Here is a 23,396-nt window from a genome sequence, read left to right as displayed (position 1 = left end):
CGTTTTGCATTTTATCTAATACAGGAGCCTTTTGTGCAGCACCTTGTCAAATGCCTTTTGTAAATCTAGATACATTCACATCTACTGGATCCCTGTTGTCCACCGTGCGTAATGTCTTCATAGAATTCCAGAAGATTGGTTAAACATAATCTGCCCTTCATGAACCCATGGTGCACCTGCCCAAGGGAACAATTTCTAACTAGATGCCTTGCTATTTCTTCCTTGTTAATAGACTCAAGCATTTTCCCCCACTACAGAATTTAAGCTAACTGGTCTATAATTCCCCATCTTTTGCCTACCTCTTTTTTTTTAAAAAAAAAGCAGTGGCATTACATTTGTTGTGTTCCAGTCTGCTGGAACTGCACCAGAGCCCAGTGAACTTTGGAAAATTACAAGTGCATTTGCGACTTCTCCAGTCATCTATTTTAGTACCTGGGATTCATTCCATCAGGGCCAGGAGACTTGTTTGCCCTTGGCTCCATTAGCCTGCCTAACACTACCTCTTTTGTGATAATGATTGTTTTCAGGTCCTCACCTACGTTCATCACTTTGCCAATTACTAGCATGTTATTCATGTCTGCCATTTTGAAGACAGATACAAAATACCTGTTCAATGCCTTGACCATTTCCTCATATTCCATGACTAAATCCCCCTTGTCATCCTCTAAAGGACCAATCTTTATTTTAGCCACACTTTTTGTTTAATATATTTATAGAAATGTTTGCTATCTCTTTTTATATTCTGAGCTAGTTTATTCTTGTAATCCATTTTACTTTTCTGAAGACTGATACCATCTAGGACAAAGCAACCTGCTTGATTGAAACCCTATTTGGTGCCTTAAATATTTGGTCTCTCTACCACTGATACACAATGGTAAAAGTGCTTACCATCTGCAAGATGCACTGCAGTAACTCACCAAGGCTCTTTAGACAACACCCTTCATACCTGTGACCTCGACCACCAAAAGGGATAAGGGCAGCAGATGTATGGGAACACTGCCACCTACAGGCTCACTTCCAAGCCATCAGTATCCTGACTTGGGACAATATTCCTATTTCATCACTGTCACAGCGCTAGAATCCTGGAACATCCTGCCTTATAGCACCATAGGTCTTCCTACATCCAAAGGATTGCAGCTTTTCAAGAAGGTAGCTCACCACTACCTTCTTACAGGCAATTAGCAATATATCCTGATCTAGCCAGCTATGCCACATCCTAAAAATGAATAAATGAAACAAAAAATTGTATTACTACATACCTGGTAATAGCAATTGTGTAGGTTTATTGCCCATATAAGGTAGCAAATCCTGACGTAAATGCTTTTTTGCAAGAGGTTCCACATTGTCCTCTTCCTTACCCATGAAACTAAATGAAGAGAAGATTTGTAATATTTTAATGCACAACTCAGTAAAGAAACCCATACAAGAAAAATACAAATCAAAATAGCTAAGCTTTGACCTCATTTCAATTACAGATAATGAAATTGAAATGAGGTCAAAGCTTAGTTATTTTGATTTGCAACATTACAATTGGGCACATGAAACATTTAGTTTTAACTATAACCCAGTTCATTAACTTAAAACACTTAGGGTGCAAACTTGTATAGGGCTCCAAAACCTAGCTCGGCAATGAGTGGCTATTAAGTACCCATTGATCCCAAAGTTATCAGCACTAAAACCTTGTGCTGTCTGTTCATTTAGATGACTGCCAAATGATGGTAACAATTGCAAAGTGCACTCATTTTCAAATCCTACTGCATTACAAACTACAAAAGGTAATGACTTAATCAAAGAACGTAAAATCGTTGATTCGCCTACCTGATAGAATCAAGTTAACAGAAAACACGAACCAGGTCCCTACATTTACCAAAAAACTAACTGTTACAAATATATTCTAATCAAATGGAAACAGTTTTGAACTATTGACATAGGGCTCTACTAATTAAGATACTAATCTTTTTTAAAACCCTGACAGACATACAACGGAATTGACAGAGGAAAATATAGTTTTATTGTTGGAAGGAAAAAATACAGGAAAACACAATCAATAGCGCCTATCTATAAGGTTCATTGAGATATTTCTTTTGCCTGTCAGGACTTTTCGTTCTTCAATTTCCCTTCTCCAGGATCTTTGCAGGAGGCTTAGAGTGATTGGTACACTAGCTACAAAGTTTCTCAGTTACTGGTTAAAGGGCAACAGCATACAGCAATCATTGGGAGGAAATAATTGGCTTTCATCAGGCTTCAAGTATTTTTATTGCAGAAGGAGACAATCTGCCCTTCGATAGTCCAAAGGCTTCTCCCTGTGTTGCTCATATTCACAAGTTGTTCAGCTGTCAGGAACTAATCAGAGCGTTATCGTCAGGCTGCTGACCGATAGCATTCACAATTGATCAGAAATGCACAAACCAAATCAAATTCCTGTTGCTAGCCAAATCTCAAGCTGCATACATACCCTGGTGCCAAAATGTCCATAATCATCTTACCCCATAATATTTGAAAATGAAGCATAAATACCACACAATGAATTTCAGGAAGTTGTGTTGAGAAGTGCCGTAATTTCTTCCACAGTGCTTGGTCTTTAAAGCTTTTCCATTTTTGACCACAATCAAAAATTCCAAAAATACAATGATATTGTCTTTACAGTGTTAAAGATTGTGAGAGACGAAGTTGGATGCAAACATGCTTTAATGGCAGCTTTTCCTATTTGAAAGGAGATGCACATGGAGGGAGAGGATAAATCTGGCATCCAGGAGGTCTCCTATCTAAACCTGGCAGCAATAGTGGGACCAGAGATTTGGCAAATCAAGTATCCTGGATACAGTGTCTCAAAAAGTTCAATGGTCTGATAAGGGTCGCCAATGTCAGAAAATATATGTCCAAATGCCGTATCCCACCAATTATATTACTGGTCTCAAATGTAAGACATAGGCGAAAGTGAGGACTGCAGATGCTGGAGATTAGAGTCAAGATTATGGAAAAGCATAGCAGGTCAGGCATCATCAGGATTCCTGATGAAGAGCTCCTGCCAGAAATGTTGAATTTCCTGTTCCTCGGATGCTGCCTGACCTCAATGTAAGACATCTCCATCACTAATCCTCTGTCAAAGATGAGCCATACCCAACATTCATAGCTACACTTCACTCACAATCAGCACTGCTGCAAGCTTCACACGAATGTCACATAGCTCCTAATATCTGTTGCTTAACAATGAATTTTCAATGACTTCTAGGGATTTTCAAACTTACTTTGCACTGTATGCTATCTTCTTAGTAAATTTCCTGTTTCAGCTTTTCAAATGACGCTCCAAGTTTTCTCTCTTCTCATTGTTTTCATTTTCTTAAACCCTTTATTATTTTCTAGCATCTTCTGAAAACTGTTCAGAGCAACTCCAACAAATAGCCAATATTGGCCTGGATTTTGTCATTGCAGAGAAAGTGGAGTTGATGTAGAAGAACCTACTGAATGACCAGGCAGGTTTGGGGAAATCACATTTCCATAAAAATGGCAGCATGAATAATAAGAGATAAATAGAAATATTTTCACAATAGCCAAAAAGTGAAATATGAAGTAATTTCAAGTTGTAACTGATTAAGAAAAAAAAAGAGTGGATATGCTGAGTATTGGGGGACACTTGAGCATGAAAATGAAAAATTATTAAACAATGAGATGATCAACTCTAGCAAGTAATTTACTATTTTTCATTCAAACTCAACTTCCATATGGAATAAGGAAGTAAAAGAAAAGTAAGGGTAAATCTCTGAGGAGTTGTCTTTATAGGCTAGCATGGAGCATATCAAAGCTGCGATGAAGTATTGATCATCCTCAGCTGACATCAACCAAGATGTTTGGTGAATGTTGCAAGTGGAAAAATAGCTTTCGTTCGATGTAGATAATTTCCATACAATCTTAAATGCACAGTTTATAGTGATGGGTAGAGTGAAGACTTTAATGCATCTTCTAAAATAAAGATAATATATTTATTTGTTCCAGGCAAAGCCAAAAATTGGGCTTGTGTCTTTTAGATGAGGGCAGTATCTATCCCAATGTTTTGAGAATGTCCTCTGGAGAGGATCTTCAAAAGGAGATATTCTCCAGTTGCCTCTTCTTGAGTACTAAGAAATTGAAACGGTTTGGAAATTTGGGGAGCAGTGCAATGTTCCCATAGACCTACATCATGTAACATCAAAGTAAATTCTTCATTCAAAGTTTGTGAGAAGATTTGTAGCTCGGGTGCTTGTTGTTGTGGTTCTGTTCGCCGAGCTAGGAATTTGTGTTGCAGACGTTTCGACCCTTGTCTAGGTGACATCCTCAGTGCTTGGGAGCCTCCTGTGAAGCGCTTCTGTGATCTTTCCTTCACCATTTGTAGTGGTTTGAATCTGCTGCTTCCGGTTGTCAGTTCCAGCTGTCCGTTGCAATGGTCGGTATATTGGGTCCAGGTCGATGTGCTTATTGATTGAATCTGTGGATGAGTGCCATGCCTCTAGGAATTCCCTGGCTGTTCTCTGTTTGGCTTGTCCTATAATAGTAGTGTTGTCCCATTCGAATTCATGTTGCTTGTCATCTGCCTGTGTGGCTACTAAGGATAGCTGGTCGTGTCGTTTCGTGGCAAGTTGGTGTTCATGGATGCGGATCGTTAGCTGTCTTCCGATTTGTCCTATGTAGTGTTTTGTGCAGTCCTTGTATGGGATTTTGTACACTACATTGGTTTTGCTCATGCTGGGTATCGGGTCCTTCGTTCTGGTGAGTTGTTGTCTGAGACTGGCTATTGGTCTGTGTGCTGTTAAGAGTCCTAGTGGTCGCAGTAGTCTGGCCGTACATCAAGAGCATTTCTGAACTGACAGCCAGACTACTGCGACCACTAGGACTCATAACAGCACACAAACCAATAGCCACTCTCAGACAACAACTCACCAGAACGAAGGACCCGATACCCAGCATGAGCAAAACCAATGTAGTGTACAAAATCCCATGCAAGGACTGCACAAAGCACTACATAGGACAAACAGGAAGACAGCTAACGATCCGCATCCATGAACACCAACTAGCCACGAAACGACACGACCAGCTATCCTTAGTAGTCACACACGCAGATGACAAGCAACATGAATTCGACTGGGACAACACTACTATTATAGGACAAGCCAAACAGAGAACAGCCAGGGAATTCCGAGAGGCATGGCACTCATCTACAGATTCAATCAATAAGCACATCGACTTGGACCCAATATACCGACCACTGCAACCGACAGCTGGAACTGACAACCGGAAGCAGCAGATTCAAACCACTACAAATGGTGGAGGAAAGATCACAGAAGCGCTTCACAGGAGGCTCCCAAGCACTGAGGATGTCACCTAGACAGGGGACGAAAAGTCTGCAACACAAATTCCTAGCTTGGCGAACAGAACCACAATAAATTCTTCATTGCTATTAGTGCCTATGCTGCAGAGGAAGCTGGTTAGAATCTTGCATATGTCAGAATTGCAGTGGACGCTGTTTAGACGAAACAATCTGGTATACACATAACAGCCAAGAAAACCTAATGAAATGAATAATTATTCTACTCTCTCAGTGGCAACCTAATGCATTTTCTTTTCCATGGATTTTCCAAATCACAACCAGGTTACTATGAAGGTTCTGAACATAGCAACAAGCATATTGGTGAAAAATCAGAATATTCCACAACTGTTCTCTCCTTAGTAGCAAGTAATATCTTTTGAGATGCAGTACAAAATACCTTCTTGTCCACAATCAGGTTCAATTTATAGCAATGCTCACAATTTTTGCATTATACATCTATTAAAAACACAAGGAATACTTTACTAGCGCTATCTAAATCTGAGTACAAATTTCTAGACCTTGCACAGAATGGAAAATTTAACATAGATTGCACAAATCAAATTGTGGGAGATACTGGATTACCTACCTTAAGTACAGATTTACTCATCCTTTGGAAGGAGTTCATCATGTGTGCACAGTCAAGATATTCACGCGATCACCAAGTGCCAAGAATTTCCTACAGTCTACTCAAATTCAAAAATACCAGCGTGTGTTCAAGCTAACATGAAAACTCCGAACATAGTGCCTGTCTTTACCTTTCAGATCTCCTTTTCCTCCTGGCAGCAGATGTTAAAGCCATATAAGAAGGCTTGTTGTTTGTTCCATTTGAAGATAGCAATGATGGGAGACCCAACCTGCAGCAATAATTGTATAAGCAATTATATAATAAACAGAAATAAAGATGAACTTGCATTCAAGCAAATAAAGCCAAAGCATTTTACTCTGAAGTACATCATGTACTTTTTCTAAAAGTCAAGAACAACCAGTTACAAAAGTAACCAAAAACACAAATTAATTTTAACAGGTAAAAAATAATCTGCTTAATTTAATTGCTTAAAACAAAAGCCGTTAAACATATAATTTTTCCACTATATTGGTACAGTCGCATTGCAATGTTCAAATATGATTTGTTTCCATGAAGGGATAATATATAATCTGAAATCAATTTATGCTTTTAAAAGATCAGTTTAAATATATAACTGCATGCCTATCTGCTACTATCAGTACAGATATCAAAATAAATAAAGATTCATTTGTGCAGCCTCATAATTTACTTTTAAATTAGGTCTTTAAACAACAAACATATCTCTGTAGCTTGGCCTTCTTATGAAAGTCAAAAAGAGCAGAATTTTATGAAAATCAAATGAACATATGTAATGTCTTCCAGTGCTTCTCACATTTTATTCCTCATGAAATAATATATTTATATTATAGCCAATTAAAGCATCTTTAGGGGTCTTATCCTATATAACAAACCCTTGTTATCCTCAGGGAATAGGGACGTGCACTCCTGCAGACAACAAAGAAACAGATACCGCTTCAATATAACTTTCCTATCTACCACAAAGGACTGCACAATCAGACCAGATAAGTCAATAGAAAAAAAAATTAGATCTGGGGCCAATTTCAGATATGCAGAATCATTGATATAGTTACAGGCAAACAGCACGGAAACAGAACCTTCGAATCAGTAGAAAGCAAAGAGGCAGTGTATTGTAGCAAGTTACACAATATCATACCACAAAAACATTAATACCTATCTTGCTCTCCGAGTTTGACGACACTGCAGTAGCAAAATAAGATGATTTTCACAATCTGGTTCTTAAAACATAAGGCACTACATTTAAGACCAATTTCCTGACTGTCCTTTACATATATACAAAGCCACAAATGTGCACTGATAACTTTCTTCAGAAAACTGCCTCATTTTCCAGTCTTCCAGTAATCTTCACACTGAATTTAAAGTTGACGTAAATTACCAATAATTGTACTATAGGTAATTAGCATTTTAGCTTCAATTATCAAAAAATTGATAATCTTACACATCAACAAAATACGTTAGGGCTATAATGTTTCTGCTTGGTCAACATACACAATTTTAGATTCTTTGTTATTTGACTTGATTAGATTCATTACAGTATGGAAACAGGCACTTCGGCCCAACAAGTCCACACTGATCCTTCGAAGAGTAACTATCCAGACCATTCCCCTCCCCTACACTATGGACAATTTTTGCACGGCCAATTTACCTGACCTGCACGTCTTTGGATTGTGGGAGGAAACCAGAACACCTGGAGGAAACCCACGGAGACACCGGGAAAACGTGCAAACTCCACACAGGCAGTCACCCGAGGAGGGAACCTAATCATTTAGTTAGTTGCAAAATTAATTATTATATGGTAATGTACACAAATTCACTTGAAGGAATTTCCCTGTTAAAGTCCAATAAACAAGTCCAAGTGACGAAATATTAAAAAAAAAAATCACTGCTTCAAAAATAGCTGTTCTAATCAGGTTAGAGTCTTAGAAAAAAATTGCTCTTAAATATAGTTTTAATGTACTGGTGGGTCGAGGTACCTCGTGTGTTTGGGCTATTGCTAATTTAATTAATCCCAGCATAAGCCTTAAAACCTGAAATTAAATAGAATTTTTCACAGAATTATAACAATTACAGTTGTTGGTATTTCTGACAATACTTTCGGCACAAAATGAATTAATTAGATTAAAATACTGAACTGTAATCAAAGTTTTCAGTATTTGCAAAATTATTCTGAAGGATTTAGTGCTTATTGCATTAATGAAACATTAAAGACAGCACCCGTGCACAGAAATTACTGTACTTCAAATGTACAGACTGGTCTAATAGATCGTGAAGTAAATGCAGCTTAAACATGTTATGAATAAAATACTATAGTTGACATTTCTTTTACTTAACTCAATTAATACTAGAATCATGGGAATAGAGTGTATAGTAGCAATAGGAAAAATTTGAACCAAAACTTAACAGAGACTATAAAACAAACCTTTGCAGGATGGTTCTTTGATTCTTGGAGGGCTTGAATGATGCACTGTAACCACTGACTGTCTTGTTACAATTGGTTTTATTCACAAATGAGTGCTGAGTTCTTGATTGTGTGACAGATTGGCCATGTTCTTCGATATTGTATGTAATATTTACTGGATTCTCACTCACTCCAGAAACAGCATCTTCTGTGTCACTTAAATTATTGCTCTTATCTTTTCTATGACAATCTGCCTTTTGGAGTTCTAGCTTTGAGGTAGGCAGCTGACACTGAACCTGCACAATCTGTGACGTTAAGGTCTCTGGTGTATAGTCTATAAATGCAAAGCCTTCTTTGGAGAAGCTATCATCTAGCTGATTAATACTGGAGCTTTGTGTAGCATATTTATCTGGATCGCTGCAAGTTAACAGTATTGGCTCTAGCTGCCGTCTGGAGGATTTATGAGTAGATACTCTGCCTTCTTTTCCCATTGGTGGTTGGTTTTCCTTAGATTCTATGGCAAGGCAAAATGTCAAGAAATAGAATTGTCACAGAAAATAAATACTGTCAAAAGCTAATAATATAATAAATTCACTTGTTGCACTACAAATTTTCCTAACAAAAAGATTTCAAATTCAATACTTTGTTGAACAGTGTATTTGGAAACATCACTGAAAAGACTCCTGGAAATATCAAGTCACACTTAATCTCTATAATTCAGTGCTTCCCAGAATTCTTTCCAATTTCAACACAAATTACTGTAGGCCCAGAACTTACAAAAGCAAAATAACAAAGTAACATTCAGTTTAGAATGATGATTGCATATTATAGGTAAATTCACATCACACAAATTTGAAAATCTGCATTTTTAAAGTACATTTTAAACAGTAAGTTTTAACCGAAAAAAATTTAAGTAGAAATTTAATGCATGAACCAAACATTCATTATATTGGCACTGGACAGAACTTATGCCACTGACTGGAAAAAAGGGAAAACTGAGATAAACAGGGAGAGGGATGGACTCATTGCCTATGTGGGATGGGGTAGGGGGGAAGCCGTGACCCCATCGACCATCTGTGTGGTTGAAACTGGGGTTGATGATTTGAGAATTACCTTATAAATATGATGTCTGTATTAGATGCAATGAACTTTATATTTGTAATAATGTTGAAACCATTGGCACTGCCATCATTATTCCTCTGAAATTGATAGCAAGTTCTGGAGCCCACACAAGTGCGGTTAATTGGGAAAATTAAGAAGTTGCAACTCTTCTCCATAGGTGTTGTTGAAGACACTGAACCGATGAGACCGTCCACTTTAAATGCTATTAATCTTACTGTGAAAATCCTTAGAAATGTTACACTTTGTTGAATGAAGTAGAAGCAACTAAGTTGATAATCACATATTAAGGAGGTTAGGCAATTAGAGTGAGCCTTTGGAACTCTTCCTGAAAAGATGGTGCGAGCACAAGCTTTGAAGATTTTTAAGGCAGAGGGGAATATGGATGTGGATTTGAGATTATAATCAGATCATTTATGATATTAAATAGCAAAACAGGCATCGGGGAAGAATAGCCTTCTCTTGCTCCTTGTTTGAAAACTGGTAGAAAACCTGTAATTGTGGGAAAGATGCACACAAATTTGGAGGCAACAAAAGACATGCAGTGACTTTGGGGACATAACAGAAGTTCAAAATAGGATGCTAGATTGCAAATTTGAAGGAATTCTTTGAAGAAGGGACAAACAAATTTTAAAGAATGTTGCTGTGGTGAGTCGGAGGGGTCAGAGCAGGAACAACTGTCGCTGAAATGACAGTTTGCTTGGCATAAGATTAAAGTATGCCTCATCGCTAAGACAAGACGACAAAGAGCATTACAGGAGATAGAATAGCACCGAGAGGGGGAGGCAGGAGATCAGGGTTAGAGCAGGGGGAAACCTTTGCGGTTGCCTCAAAGGTCAAGGGAAAGAGATATTCAGCAGAAATAGGTGAATGAATGGTCTGGACAAAAATGTCCATGAGCTCCTCCCACTTAAGTGTCAGAGGTGACATTAAGATGACAGCAGAGATTGGTTGAAGAGGATTTTTAACATCATGCTGTTGAATGTCCAGAGATCCCGTTAATGGTGAGAGATTCAAATTAACTTAAAGAAAAATTGAATCAATGCAATTGAATTTAAAGAAAATATTCAGATAATGAGGGTCTTGTGAGGCCTGAATCCCCAGGAATGGCTCAAATATCCTTTTGAGAAAATCAGTATAATTCCATGAATTCAATTTACTGGATTCAAGTGAGCCTGAGGAGTAGAAATGGCTGCCTGAATTGGGATGGGATGAAGAGAGGGAAGGAGAAAGAGACATAGCATTTAATTTGTCAAAATCTACACTAACACTAATTGGAGGGCTGCTTTTTCTGCAAAAGTAAATCCTAATGCCAAAATAAAAAGTAACATATTATAACAATTAAATGAAAGGATTACATTTTCCCAAAATTTGGCTGCATCAACTTTGAGGAGGTTCATTGAGCCAAAGTGACTTGGCCATGCAAATTTGCATTACTCACCTCATTAACTTATACACTCCACCTCCATAGCATTACTCTTACATATCTTGCAATTGACGAGGTAAAAAGGGCTTTATTAAGTTCATGGCATGCACCATATTTAAACTCCAACTATGTACAAGTACTGTCACAGTCTGGTGTGAGGTTGCCACCCAAGTCAGTGAAGAGCCCATGATTTGGAAGATGTGCAGTAGTGCTGCAAGACGGTGAATGACCATCTGCACCCAACAAGGGCATTTTCTCTTTGCTACCACACACTCATTAACTCTATCATCACACCTACTTCCCAACAAGACTTATAGTCTACCACTTACGATATCGCACACAACATTTTCCCTCAAAGATTCATATCTGAATTGGAAGGGGATGAATATACCCACAGGGAGATTTGCTAGAGTTGCTTGGGAGGATTTAGTGAGGAAAGAGATCAATCTGAGACTAGTACAGTTGGGAAAAGGAGCAAGTCAAACAGTCAGGACAGGAAGAGAACAAGGTAGGACGATATTTATTTCAAAGCAAGAGGCCTAACAAGGAAGGCAGTTGAACTGAAGGCATGTTTAGGAACATGGAAGTGGGATATCCCAACAATTACAGACGTGACTCAGGGATAGACAGGATTGACAGCTTAATGTTGCAGGAAACAAATGCTATAGAAAGGGAGGGCAAGAGAGAAGGGGGAGTGGCGTTTTGATAAGGCATAGCATATGGCTGTATTTAGAGCGAATACTCCTGGGAATATGTCCAGGGACATTATTTGGGTGGAGCTGAGAAATAAGAAAAGGATGATCACCTTATTGGGATTACATTATAGACCCTCTATTAGTCAGCGGGAAATTGAGGAACAAATTTGGAAGGCGATCTCAGTTATCTGTAAGAATAGGTGGGTATAGAACACAGAAAAGGTACAGCACATAACAGGCCCTTCGGCCCATGATGCTGTGCTGAGGATTATTCCTAATCTAAAACAAAATGACCTAACCTAACCTACACATCCCTCAATTCACTGCTGTCCATGTGCATGTCCAGTAGTTGCTTAACCATCCCTAATGACTCTGCTTCCACCACCACCGCTGGCAATGCATTCCATGTATTCACAACTCTCTGTGTAAAGAACCTACCTCTGACATCTCCTCCATACCTTCTTCCGAATATCTCAAAACCAAGACCCCTCATGCCAGTCAATTCTGCCCTGGGGAAAAGTCTCTGGCTGTTGACTCGATCCATGTCTCTCATTACCTTGTATACCTTGATCAGGTCACCTCTCCTCCTCCTTCTCTCCAGAAAGAAAAGTCCAAGCTTAGTCAATCTCTCTTCGTAAAACAAGCCCTCCAGTCCAGGCAACATCCTGGTAAACCTTCTTTGCATCCTCTCCAAAGTCTGCGTATCTTTCCTATAATAGGGCGACCAGAACTGGACACAATATTCCAAGTGTGGTCTTGTAGAGCTGCAGCAAAACCTCGCTGCTCTTAAACTTGATGCCCTTGTTAATGAAAGCCAAAACACTATGCTTTCTTAACAACCCGATCCACTTGGGTGGCACTTTGAGGGATTTATGCACTTGCACACCAAGATCCCTCCGCACCTCCACACTGCCAAGAATCCTGTCTTTATTCATATAGTCAGCATTCAAGTTCGACCTTCCAAAATGCATTACTTTGCATCTATCCAGGTTGAACTCCATTTGCCATTTCTCAGCCCAGCTCTGCATCCTCTCCATGTCGCGCTGCAGCCTGCAATAGCCCTTGATACTATCAACTGCACCTCCAACCTTTGTCATCGGCAAATTTACTAACCCACGCCTCAGCCTCCTCATCCATGTCATTTATAAAAACTACAAAGAGCAGAGGCCCATGTACAGAGCCCTGTGGGATCCCACTCACCACTGACCCCCAGGAAGAATACTTTCCATCTACAAACGCTCTCTGCCTTCTGTCAGCCAACCAATTCTGAATCCAGATAGCCAAATCCTCCCTGTATCCCACACCTCCTAACTTTATGAATGAGCATACCATGGGAAACCTTATTAAATGCCTTGCTGGAGTCCATATACACTATATCCACTGCTTGACCTTCGCCGACCTGTCTCATCACCTCCTCAAAGAACTCAATAAGATGTGAGACATGACCTGCCCCTCACAAAGCCATGCTGATTGCCTTTAATCACATGATGCTTTTCCAAATAGTCATAAATCTGATCCCTCAGAATTCTTTCTAAAACTTTGCTGACCACAGACGTAAGACTAACTGGTCTGCAATTGCCAGTACTTCCCTGCTCCACTTCTTGAAAAGAGGAACAACATTCGCTTCTCTCCAATCCTCTTACGACTCCTGTGGAGAGTGAAGAAGCACAGATCTTCACCAGCGGCTTAGCAATCTCCTTTCTTGCTTCCTGGAGCAGCCGAGGATAAATCTGGTCTGGCCCTAGGGACTTATCAATCTTAATGTTTGCCAGAATTTTCAGCACATCAACATCGTCAATCTTGATCTGTTCAAGTCGGTTTCCCAGCTCATTAAAGTTCTCATTCACAACAAGGTCCCTTTCCTTCGTGAAAACTGAAGCGAAAAACTCATTTAGGGCTTCCCCTATCTTCTCAGGATCTATGCTATCCCTGATTGGGCCTACCTTCTCCCTGATCATTCCCTTATTCCTCATGTATGTGCAAAATGCCTTTGGGTTCTCCCTAATCCTTCCCGCCGAGCCTTTCTCGTGCCCTCTCCTCAGTCCATTTCTGAGCTCCTTTCTAGTAAGCCTGTAATCATCTAAAGTTGTGCTAGATGAAAGGCTTTTGCCCGAAACGTTGATTTTCCTGCTCCTCGGATGCTGTGCTTTTCCAGCACCACTCTAATCTAAACTCTGGTTTTCAGCATCGCAGTCCTCACTTTCACCTAAAGTTGTGCGAGATCCTTGCTTCCTCCACCTTAAGCTGCCTTCTTCCTTTTGATGAGAAGCTCCTCTGTTCTCGTCATCCAAGGCTCCTTAATCTTACCCCTTCTTGCCTGTCTCAGAGGAACAAAGTTTTGCATCACTCGCAACAACTGCTCCTTAAACTGGTCTTCATATGTCTGTTCTGCCCCTTCTTTGGAACAATTGCTCCCAAGCTGCACTTCCTAACTCATTTGATAGCATCATATTTTCCTTTTCCCCCAGTTAAATATCTTCCCTTGATAACTGCTCATTTTCCTCTCCAAGGTTATGGTAAATGTGAGGCAGTTGTGGTCACTGTCAAAGTGTTTGCCCACCGCGAGATTGGAGACCTGTCCCGGCTCATTGCAGAGCACCAAATCCAAAATGGCCTCTCCCCTTGTTGGTCTGTCTACATACTGAGTAAGGAAACCTTCCTGAACACACCTGACAAAAATGGCTCCATCCAAACCATCTGCATTAAGGAGTAATTAATATTGTCAATATTGGGAAAGTTGAAGTCACCCATAACAACAACCTTGCTATATCTGCATTTTTTCAAAATCTGCCTGCCTAGGAGTTCTTCAATCTCTCTACTATTAGAGGGTCTGTAGAAACCCCCCAATGAGGTAGCTGCTCCCTTGCTGTTCCTAACTTCCATCTGTACTGACTCAGTAGACAAACCTGCCTTGACAACCTTCGTTTTTGCAGCTGTGATGCACTCTCTGATCAGCAATGCTATACCCCCTCCTCTTACTCCACCCTCCCTGTACTTTCTAAACATTCTAAACCCTCGAACATCTAGCAACCATTCCTGCCCCTGTGAAACCTACGTCTTCATTATGGCCACAATATTATAGTCCCAAGTACTGATCCGTGCTCTAAGTTCATCACTCTTATTCCTGACACTCCTTGCATTAAAGCAGACACACTTTAACCGATCCCTTTGTTCCATCACATGAATGACCTTCCCGATAGATTCACTACATCCTGTCAATGTCCCATATCTAACTACCCCCCTCTCAGATATGTAGCTCTGGTTCCCTCCCCACTGCCAAACTAGTTTAAACCCTCCCGAACCACACGAGCAAATCTCCCACCCAGGACATTTGTGCCCCTCCAGTTCAGGTGCAACCCGTCCCTTCATATACAGGTCCCGCCTTCCCCAGAAGGCATCCCAATGGTCTAAATATCTGAAGCCCTCCCTCCTGCACCAGGTGCACAGCCACGTGTTAAGCTGCACTTGCTGCCTGGTCCTCACCTCACTATCTCGTGGCACTGGTAGCAAACCTAAAGAAATTGAGAGTTTGGTTAAGAAAAAGAAGGAAGCATATGTCAGGTATAGATAGCAGAGATCGAGTGAATCCTTATAAGAGTATAAAGGCAGTAGGAGTATACTTAAGAGAGAAATCAGGAGGGCAAAAAGGGGACATGAGATAGCTTTGGCAAATAGGATTAAGGAGAATCCAAAGGGATTTTATAAATACATTAAGGATAAAAGTGCAACTAGGGAAGAGAATAGGGCCCCCTCAATGATCAGTAAGGTAGCCTATGTGTGGAGCTGCAACAGATGGGGAGGATACTAAATGAGTATTTTGCATCAGTGTTGACTGTGAAGCAGAACATAGGAGATTGGGGAAATAGATAGTGACATCTTGAGAAATGTCCTTATTATAGAGGTGGTGGTGCTGGATGTCTTGAAACGAATAAAAGTGGATAAACCCCCATGACCTGATTAGGTGTACCCAAGGGCTCTATGAGAAGCTAGGGAAGTGATTACTGAGCCGCTTGCTGAGATATTTGGATCATCGATAGTCACAAGTGAGATGCCAGGCGACTTGAGGTTGGCTCACGTATTGCCACTATTTAAGAAAGGTTGTAAGGAAAAGCTGGGGAACTATAGACAGGTGAGCCTGACATCGGTGGTGGGCAAGTTGTTGAAGGAAATCCTGAGGGATATACCTTGCCAGTGTTTGTAAATGAGTTGGAAAGGGAGTTAGGGGAATAGACACTGGAAACAATGTGGACACGTGGAATGAAAAGTTTTCTAATTTAAAAGGTGAGCACCGGCAGGCACTTACTAGTCCAAAATTATGGGAGGTGATGGCCTAGTGGTATTATCGCTGGACTGTTAATCCAGAGACCCAGGTAATGTGTTGGGGACCGGGTTTGAATCCCTCCACAACAGATGGTGGAATTTGAATTTAACAACAATCTGTAATTAAGAGTCTAACGGTGACCATGAAACAACAGAGGGGAAAAAAAAAGTGTCCCTTAATGTCCCTTAGGAAGGACAACTGCAATCCTTTCCTAGCCTGGCTTGTCCAACATTTGACTCTAGACTCACAGCAATGTAGTTAAATCTTAACAATTAAGGATGGCCAATAAATCCTTGCCTGGCCAGATATGCCCACATCCCATGAAAGAAATACGAAAAAGGCTGGTTTTCCAAATTTCTTTTTAAAATCCTAAAAGTGGGCAAGTGAGAAAACAGAGAATTGTAGACCAGTTAGTCTCACATCAGCAGCAAGGAAAACGTTAGATTCTAATATAAAGCATGGGATAAAAAGAGACCTGGTTGTTAACGATCTGATAGGACATGTTATCGCATGGTTTTGCGAATGGAAACTTGGATTTTCTTTAAAAATGTACCAACAACGTTGATCAAGGAGAGCCAATGGAGGTAGTACACTTAAATTTTCAGAAGTCCTTTGCTAGTATTTGGCAGGAGGCTAATTAGAAGAATTAAACCAGACGGGAGGCAGGTAATTAATTGTCATTGATTAAGGATTGGCTAACAGACAGAAAACAATAGGAATAAATGGATTGTTCTCATGCTGGATGTTTGTCACTCGTGGAGTACAAGGGTCCCAGTTGTCTTTGCCACCATAACTTTGTATACGTTGCTCTGCTCAATCACCCTCTGCTCTTTGTATGTTGTGATCTGCCTGTACTACACACAAAACAACTTTTTACTGTACCTAGGTATATGTGAAAATAATAAATTAAATCAAATATATATATATCAATGATTTGGAGGTCAGGACTAAATACAAATGTCACTTGACCCAAAACATTAACTCTGATTTCTCTCCATTGCTACTGCCAGACCTGCTGAGCTTTTTGAGCTATTTCTATTTTTGTTTAGGACTAAATAGGATATGTACAAATTTGCAGATGGTTAAAAGCGAAGTGAGAATGTGTGTTGTGAGGAAGATATAAAACATATAAAAAAAAAATGAGCAGGCCTAATAATTGGGCCAGAACTTGGCAGATGGAATTTAAGAGGGAAATATGTGAGATTACCACTTTGTGAGGTGAAACAGATTGGCAGAGTATTTCTTAAATAGTAAGAGGTTGGAAAGCCGAGATGTACAAAGAGACTTAGGTGTCCTTGTTGATAAGTCACTGAAAGCCAATATGTAGCAAGCTATTAGGAAGGCGAATGGAACATTAGCTTTTACTGCAAAAAGATTTCCGTACAAGAGTCATGAAGTCTTACTTCAAAAGGTACAGGAACTTGGTTAGACCGCACCTGGTAGACGTTTGGTCTCACCTTCTCTCTCTCTCTCTCTCAAAGATTTTATTGCCAGAGGGGGAGTGTAAAGAAAGTTCATGAGACTTGTCCCTGGGATGGAAGGTGACGTGGGGGGGGGGGGGGGGGGGGGGGAGAGAGACTGTCTCAGGAACAAAGATTAAGCAAAGAGAGATTGCACAATTGGGTATTTTCTAGTAAATTGAAAGTGATCACCCTATTTATCCTTTTCGCTCGAACACTCCAGATCGGTTCAGGTGGAGACCGTCCCATTGGTACAGATTCTCCTTTTCCAAAACGGATGCCAATGCCCCATGAAATGGAACCCCTCTTTCCCACTCCATTCCTTTAGCCACGCATTCACTTCCCTAATTTTCTTGAATCTAAGCCAATTTGCATATGGCTCAGGTAGTAATCCGGAGATTATGATCCTTGAGAACCTGTTCCTTAATTTCGCTCCCAGTGCTTGGTAATCCCCAAACAGGTCCTCCATCCTACCCTTGTCAATGTTGTCAATCCCAACTTGGACCACAACAACTGGATCCTCACCCTCCCATTCCAGCATCCTTTCAAGCCGGTCAACACCCTGGTACTGGGCAGGCAACACACCACGTGGGACTCCCTATCCGGCTTGCGAACAACACTATCTGTCTCCTAATGATCGGGGTCCCTATAACTACCACTTGTCTTTTTGCTCACCCCTCTTGAATGGCCTTCCATACCATGGTGCCATGGTCAGTTGTCTCATCCACCCCGCAGCCCTTTTCCTCATCCAGACAGGGAGCAAGAATCTCATACCTAATGGAAAAGGTTAAAAGCGGAGGCTCCTCTTCTCCTGAACTCAGAATCCCCTACTTGCCTCAATGGATGCATGCAATTATACATGGATAAAGGATTGATTAACTGACAGAAAGCAGAGAGCAGGGATACATCCGTCATTTTCAGGTTGACAAACTATAACCAGTGTAGTACCACAGAGATCAATGCTAGGTCAACTATGTACTAATTGTATCAATTGTATAAATGAAGGATAGCTGTATTTGCTGATGACACCAAGATGGGTAGGAATGCAAGTTGACAGAGGAGGTGGAGAGTCTGCAAAGGGACAGAGAGGGGTTAAGCCAATTTTGGTGAATGGGGATTAATTTAAATTTGTCCTTTTGGCAGGAATAAAAGGAAAAGCAGCATGTGATTTAAATGGAGCAAGGCTGTAGAACTTGGTGGTAGAGAGGGATCAGAGTGCCCTTGTACAAGAATCACACAATGCTTATATGCAGGTCTAACAAGTGATGATGAAAACAAATAGAACAACAATAAACTCAACTTGCCATAGAAATATAGTCACTACAAGAGCAGGTAAGGACATCGGCATACTGCGTTGAGTAACACCTCCTGACTCCCATAAACCTGTCTACCATCTACAAGGCACAAGTTGTAAGTGTGATAGAATACTTCCCACTTTATCCAGGAGAAAACATCTCATGCATAAGCATCCACTCCCTGCACCATCAACACTCAGCAGCAGCAGTGTGGACCATCTACAAGATGGACTACAGAAATTAATAAAGGATCCTTAGACAGCACCTTCCAAATCCATGACCACTTCCATCTAGAAGGATAAGAGCAGAGGTACACGGGAACACTACCACCTTCAAGTTCCCCTCCAAGCCACTCACCATCCAGACTTAGGAATATATTGCCATTTCTTCATTGTCGCTAGCTCAAAATCCTGGAATTCTCTTCCTAAGGGCACTGCAGGTCTACCCACAAAATGTGGACTGCAGCAGTTCAAGAAGGCTGCTCACCACTACCCTCTTAAGGACAATAAATACTGGCCAGCCAGTAATGCCTATGTCCCACAAGTGTACAGAAAAAAAAACTTAATAGAAAGAAACTTTTGTATCTGTGCACCTGAATAGCTCCATTTGTTGAATGGAACTTCTGCTCTGGCCCAGCTTTAAAACTGATTAGGAGCTGATTAACTGCAAAAAAAAACTATTATCAGCTGAACTCAACAGTTGGTTATTTTAGAGTTGAGCAACTCCAGATTACTACACAGCTAATCCAAACAACAGCCACAGTGTGTCATTGGAAATGACCCAGGGCACAGGGTCATGGTCTAGCCCAGGCATGCTGACCTAGAGTTTAAAAATCCATTGCACATGATGAAAATTGAACAAACCCAATTTTGATTTTCTTAAATTATGAGCAGATTCATTATTAAATTATCAACTATAAGCAGACTGTAATGTAGCTAATGCAAACAGAAAGCTTATTTGAATCACATTGATATGATATGTTGGCACATTAACAATGTGCACTCTTGAATGCTTTGGTAAATGTTCTACTTACCTCTTGATGACGTCAATTGAACAGGAGATTTGCCATTTTTGACTTTTTCAGCTGTTACCTGTAAACGTCTGGAAGGACTTCCTTCTGAATCTAAATATATTCAGAAACAAAATGACATGGAGGTAGGACATGACTGATTGATATAATTAATGTACATAAAATGATGTTTATAGATGAGAAGCCACACACACTTTTGACCTTTCGTATTAACTGGAATAGTGAAATCCCATTGAATATACAACTTTATCAAATAAGGTTCTTTTAGTCTAGCTACTTTCCTGAAATGTTTTGAGGGGGTCCAGACTGGTCTGTAATGAAAGGTAATCTTGACAGTATAGGGAGAGCTAGCTAAGGTACGCTAGGTTAAGAACTAGGACAAGATTAGAGTGGTGTTGGAAAAGAACAGTAGGTCAGGCAGCATCCAAGGACCAGGAAAATCCATGTTTTGGGCAAAAGAACTAGGACAGTCGAGTTGCAGTGGCAGCCTTTTAATTAGATTCTTAGTAACTCTAAACCACAATTATCCCAGTGAGAAAGGCAGTGCCTTTGTGGAGGATGCATCATCTGTAGCTAAACAAGAAAATTATGAATGGCATTATATTGAAGCAGAGTGATATTCAATTGAAGTAGTAAATTAAGATTGAGCAGACTTTTAGAAGCAGCAAATAATGAATACAAAGATAATAAAGAGGCAGAAAGCATGGTAAGTGAGAAAGTTAGCTATTAATATAAAACACAAAGTAAGAGTTTCTAAAAGTATTTGATTAGGAAAAGAGTAACTACAGCGAGCAGTGGGCCTCTCGAGTCGGTCTGGGGATCGGATAGTGGAAAACAAAGAAATCGAGGAAGCTTTAAACAATTTTCTTTTTGTCTATGTGGTAGAAGTCTTAGAAAACTTCCCAGAGATAATAGAAATGCAAGGGAATAATGGAGAGAGGAACACAATGTAATCACTATCATCAAGAAAAGGCATTAGAAAAACTATTGAACCTAAAGCCTGATAGTCCCCAGGACCAGAGAGCCTGTATCCTATGGTCTTAAAAGAAGTGGCTGTACAGATAGTCAATGCAATGGTTATATTCCTCTAAAGTTGTTTAAATTCTGGAATGATCCAGTGGTTTGGAAAATAAAAAGTGTATCTCCATTATTCAAGAAAGGAAGGTGGCAGAAAGAAGGAAACTATGGGCCAGTCAGCCTAAGGACCTTCAGGCGGAAGGTGCGAGAGTACATTATGATCATGATTTAATCAGGCATAGGCAACATTGCTCTGTGATAGGAAAATCGTGTGCAACTAATTGATTAGAGACATTTGACAAAATTTTGCCTCAGTTTTTACTATAGAGAAAGAAATGGAGTTCAGAGAATGCAGAGAAATAAACTTTGATATTTTAAAAAAACAGTTCACGTTACAGAAGAGGAAGTTTGGGAGATTTTAGAGAAAATAAAGGTGGATTAATCTCTGGGACCTGATCTAATGTCTAAGGGCAAAAAGGAAAATGGAAATGAGACCAAAACCAGATCAGCCACATTCTTATTGAATGGTGGAGAAGGCTTGAAAGGTAAAATCAGCTTGCCCTGCTCCTTATTCCTCTCTGTTTCTATAATAGAATTGTTTTGGCCACAAATTCAGAAATAGTAAGATTAAACCTTTTTGGATACAGCCCAGTTAGACTAGATTGAGAAAAAAAATCATATATCTGTTTGTACTATTCTGATCTTTGTGTAAAAGCATTTTTCTGCATCTGTAAAGGTGAAGTATCCTTTCCAACAGCAAACTACAAAATGGTTAGAAATGCATCATCTGCAATTATGCAATCGTTCATCTTTCCAGCTGAGTGAAATACACTGCATTAGTTTACATACTGCATGGTGTTGCCTGGCAATAGGTGAGCTGGGAGTAATTCATGATGGAGGAAATGTTTAGCTGCTCATCAGGTATAGTTTCTGGTAATTCCATCATCTGATCTTCCCATGCAATCCCTTTCTCCTGATGAATTAATTGTTCCATTTCCACAAATACACCCATGGTAGCTGCTGAAGCAAGTCCAGCTTCTTTCGAAGTTTGATACAGTTGGCAGAATGCAGGAAGTAAACTCTTTATAAGTCTGTGAAGAGAAAGCAACAAATAATTATTGTGTCAGGACTAACTATACAAATCATATAAAATTATAGTCACACAAACGTACACATTTTTCTTTTTGCCTTAAATTACCAAGAGGAATTTTCCTTTCTTCATGTAACAAATTCTTGTTAGTGCCATAGAGTCATACAGCATGGACACAGGCCCTTTGGTTCCTTCTAAATCTTTCCCCTCTCACCTTCAATCTATGCCCTTTAGTTCTGGACTCCCCTACACTTGGAAAAAGACTTTAGCTATTTACCTCATCTATGCCTCTCATGATCTTATAAACTTCTATAAGGTCACCCCTAAGTCTCCAACGCTTCAGGGAAAAAAAGTCTCAACCTCTCCTTTTCGCTTTGAACTCTCTAGTCCCAACAACATCCTTGTAAATTCTTCCTTGACCTTTTATAGTTTAACAACATCCTTCAGGATGATCAGAATTGCATGCAGTATTCTAAAAGTGGCCTCACTAATGTTTTGTACAGCTTCAACAAGATGTCCCAACTCCCATATTCAATGCTCTGACCAATTAAGGTAAGCACGTCAAATGCCTTCTTCACCATCCCAGCAGACAGGCAGGAGGCCGGAAGAACACAGCAAGCCAGGTAGCATCAGGAGGTGGAGAAGTCGATGCTTTGGGTGTAATCCTTAGGAGGGTTACACCTGAAACGTCGACTTCTCCACTTCTTGATACTGCGTGGCTTGCTGTTTTCTTCTGGCCTTCGGCTTGTCTACTTTGGATTTCAGCATCTGCAGTTTTTTTGTCTACTTCACCACCCTATCTACTTGCACTGCCAATTTCAAGGAACTATGGATCTTACATCCCTTGGTCCCTCTGTTCAACAAAACTCCCCATGGCCTTAACATTAACTGCATAAGCCCTACCCTGGCTTGCCTAACCAAAATGCAACATCTCATATTTATCTAAATTAAACTTTACTTACCACTTCTTGATCCATTTGATCAAGATCGTAGATAACATCCTTCACAGTCCACTATATCACCAATTTTGATGTAATCTGCAAATTTACTAATCATACTTCCTATATTGTCAATTAGATCAAAAATTTGGATGAGAAACAACAGTGGACCTAGAACTGATTCTTGTGGCACATTACTAGTCACTGGCCTCCAGTCTGAATAACAAGTCTAGCCCCACCCTCTGTTTCCTATCATCAAGCTAATTGGCTCTCTCCCTGGATGGAAAAAGTGAGGTCTGCAGATGCTGGAGATCAGAGCCGGAGATGTGTTGCTGGAAAAGCGCAGCAGGTCAGGCAGCATCCAGGGAACAGGAGAATCGACGTTTCGGGCATAAGCCCTTCTTCAGGAAGAAGGGCTTATGCCCGAAATGTCGATTCTCCTGTTCCCTGGATGCTGCCTGACCTGCTGCGCTTTTCCAGCAACACATCTCCGGCTCTCTCCCTGGATCCCATGTGATCTAAACTTATTGACCAGTCTACCATACAGGACATCATTGAAGGCCTTCCTCAACTCCATTAGACAATGTCTATAGTTCTGCCTTCATCAATCTTTGTGGTGACCGCTCAAAAAATTCAATCAAATTTGAGATATGATTGCCCAA

At 40.2% G+C, this 23,396-nt stretch overlaps 1 protein-coding gene across 4 annotated transcripts in view; it reads right to left on the bottom strand.

Moving 5' to 3' along the window:
* Nucleotides 1–23,396, bottom strand: part of kif18a (kinesin family member 18A) — a 109,319-nt gene that overhangs the window by 4,564 nt on the left and 81,359 nt on the right. For all 4 annotated transcript variants that reach the window (XM_043705435.2, XM_043705436.2, XM_087996306.1 and 1 more), the window contains exons 13-17: nucleotides 21,556–21,797; nucleotides 19,693–19,782; nucleotides 8,365–8,857; nucleotides 6,097–6,195; nucleotides 1,260–1,366 (exon numbers count right to left, since the gene is read on the bottom strand). In XM_043705435.2, the coding sequence (XP_043561370.2) occupies nucleotides 1,260–1,366; nucleotides 6,097–6,195; nucleotides 8,365–8,857; nucleotides 19,693–19,782; nucleotides 21,556–21,797 (1,031 nt within the window). The remainder of the gene's footprint in view (nucleotides 1–1,259; nucleotides 1,367–6,096; nucleotides 6,196–8,364; nucleotides 8,858–19,692; nucleotides 19,783–21,555; nucleotides 21,798–23,396) is intronic.

The sequence above is a fragment of the Chiloscyllium plagiosum genome, unplaced genomic scaffold, assembly GCF_037043375.1.
Source record: "Chiloscyllium plagiosum isolate Xiang-an unplaced genomic scaffold, Cpla_swu_hap1 HiC_scaffold_18, whole genome shotgun sequence".
Lineage (NCBI taxonomy): Eukaryota > Metazoa > Chordata > Chondrichthyes > Orectolobiformes > Hemiscylliidae > Chiloscyllium > Chiloscyllium plagiosum.
Note: the sequence above shows the minus strand (reverse complement) of the source record. Positions and strands in the feature narration are given on the sequence as shown.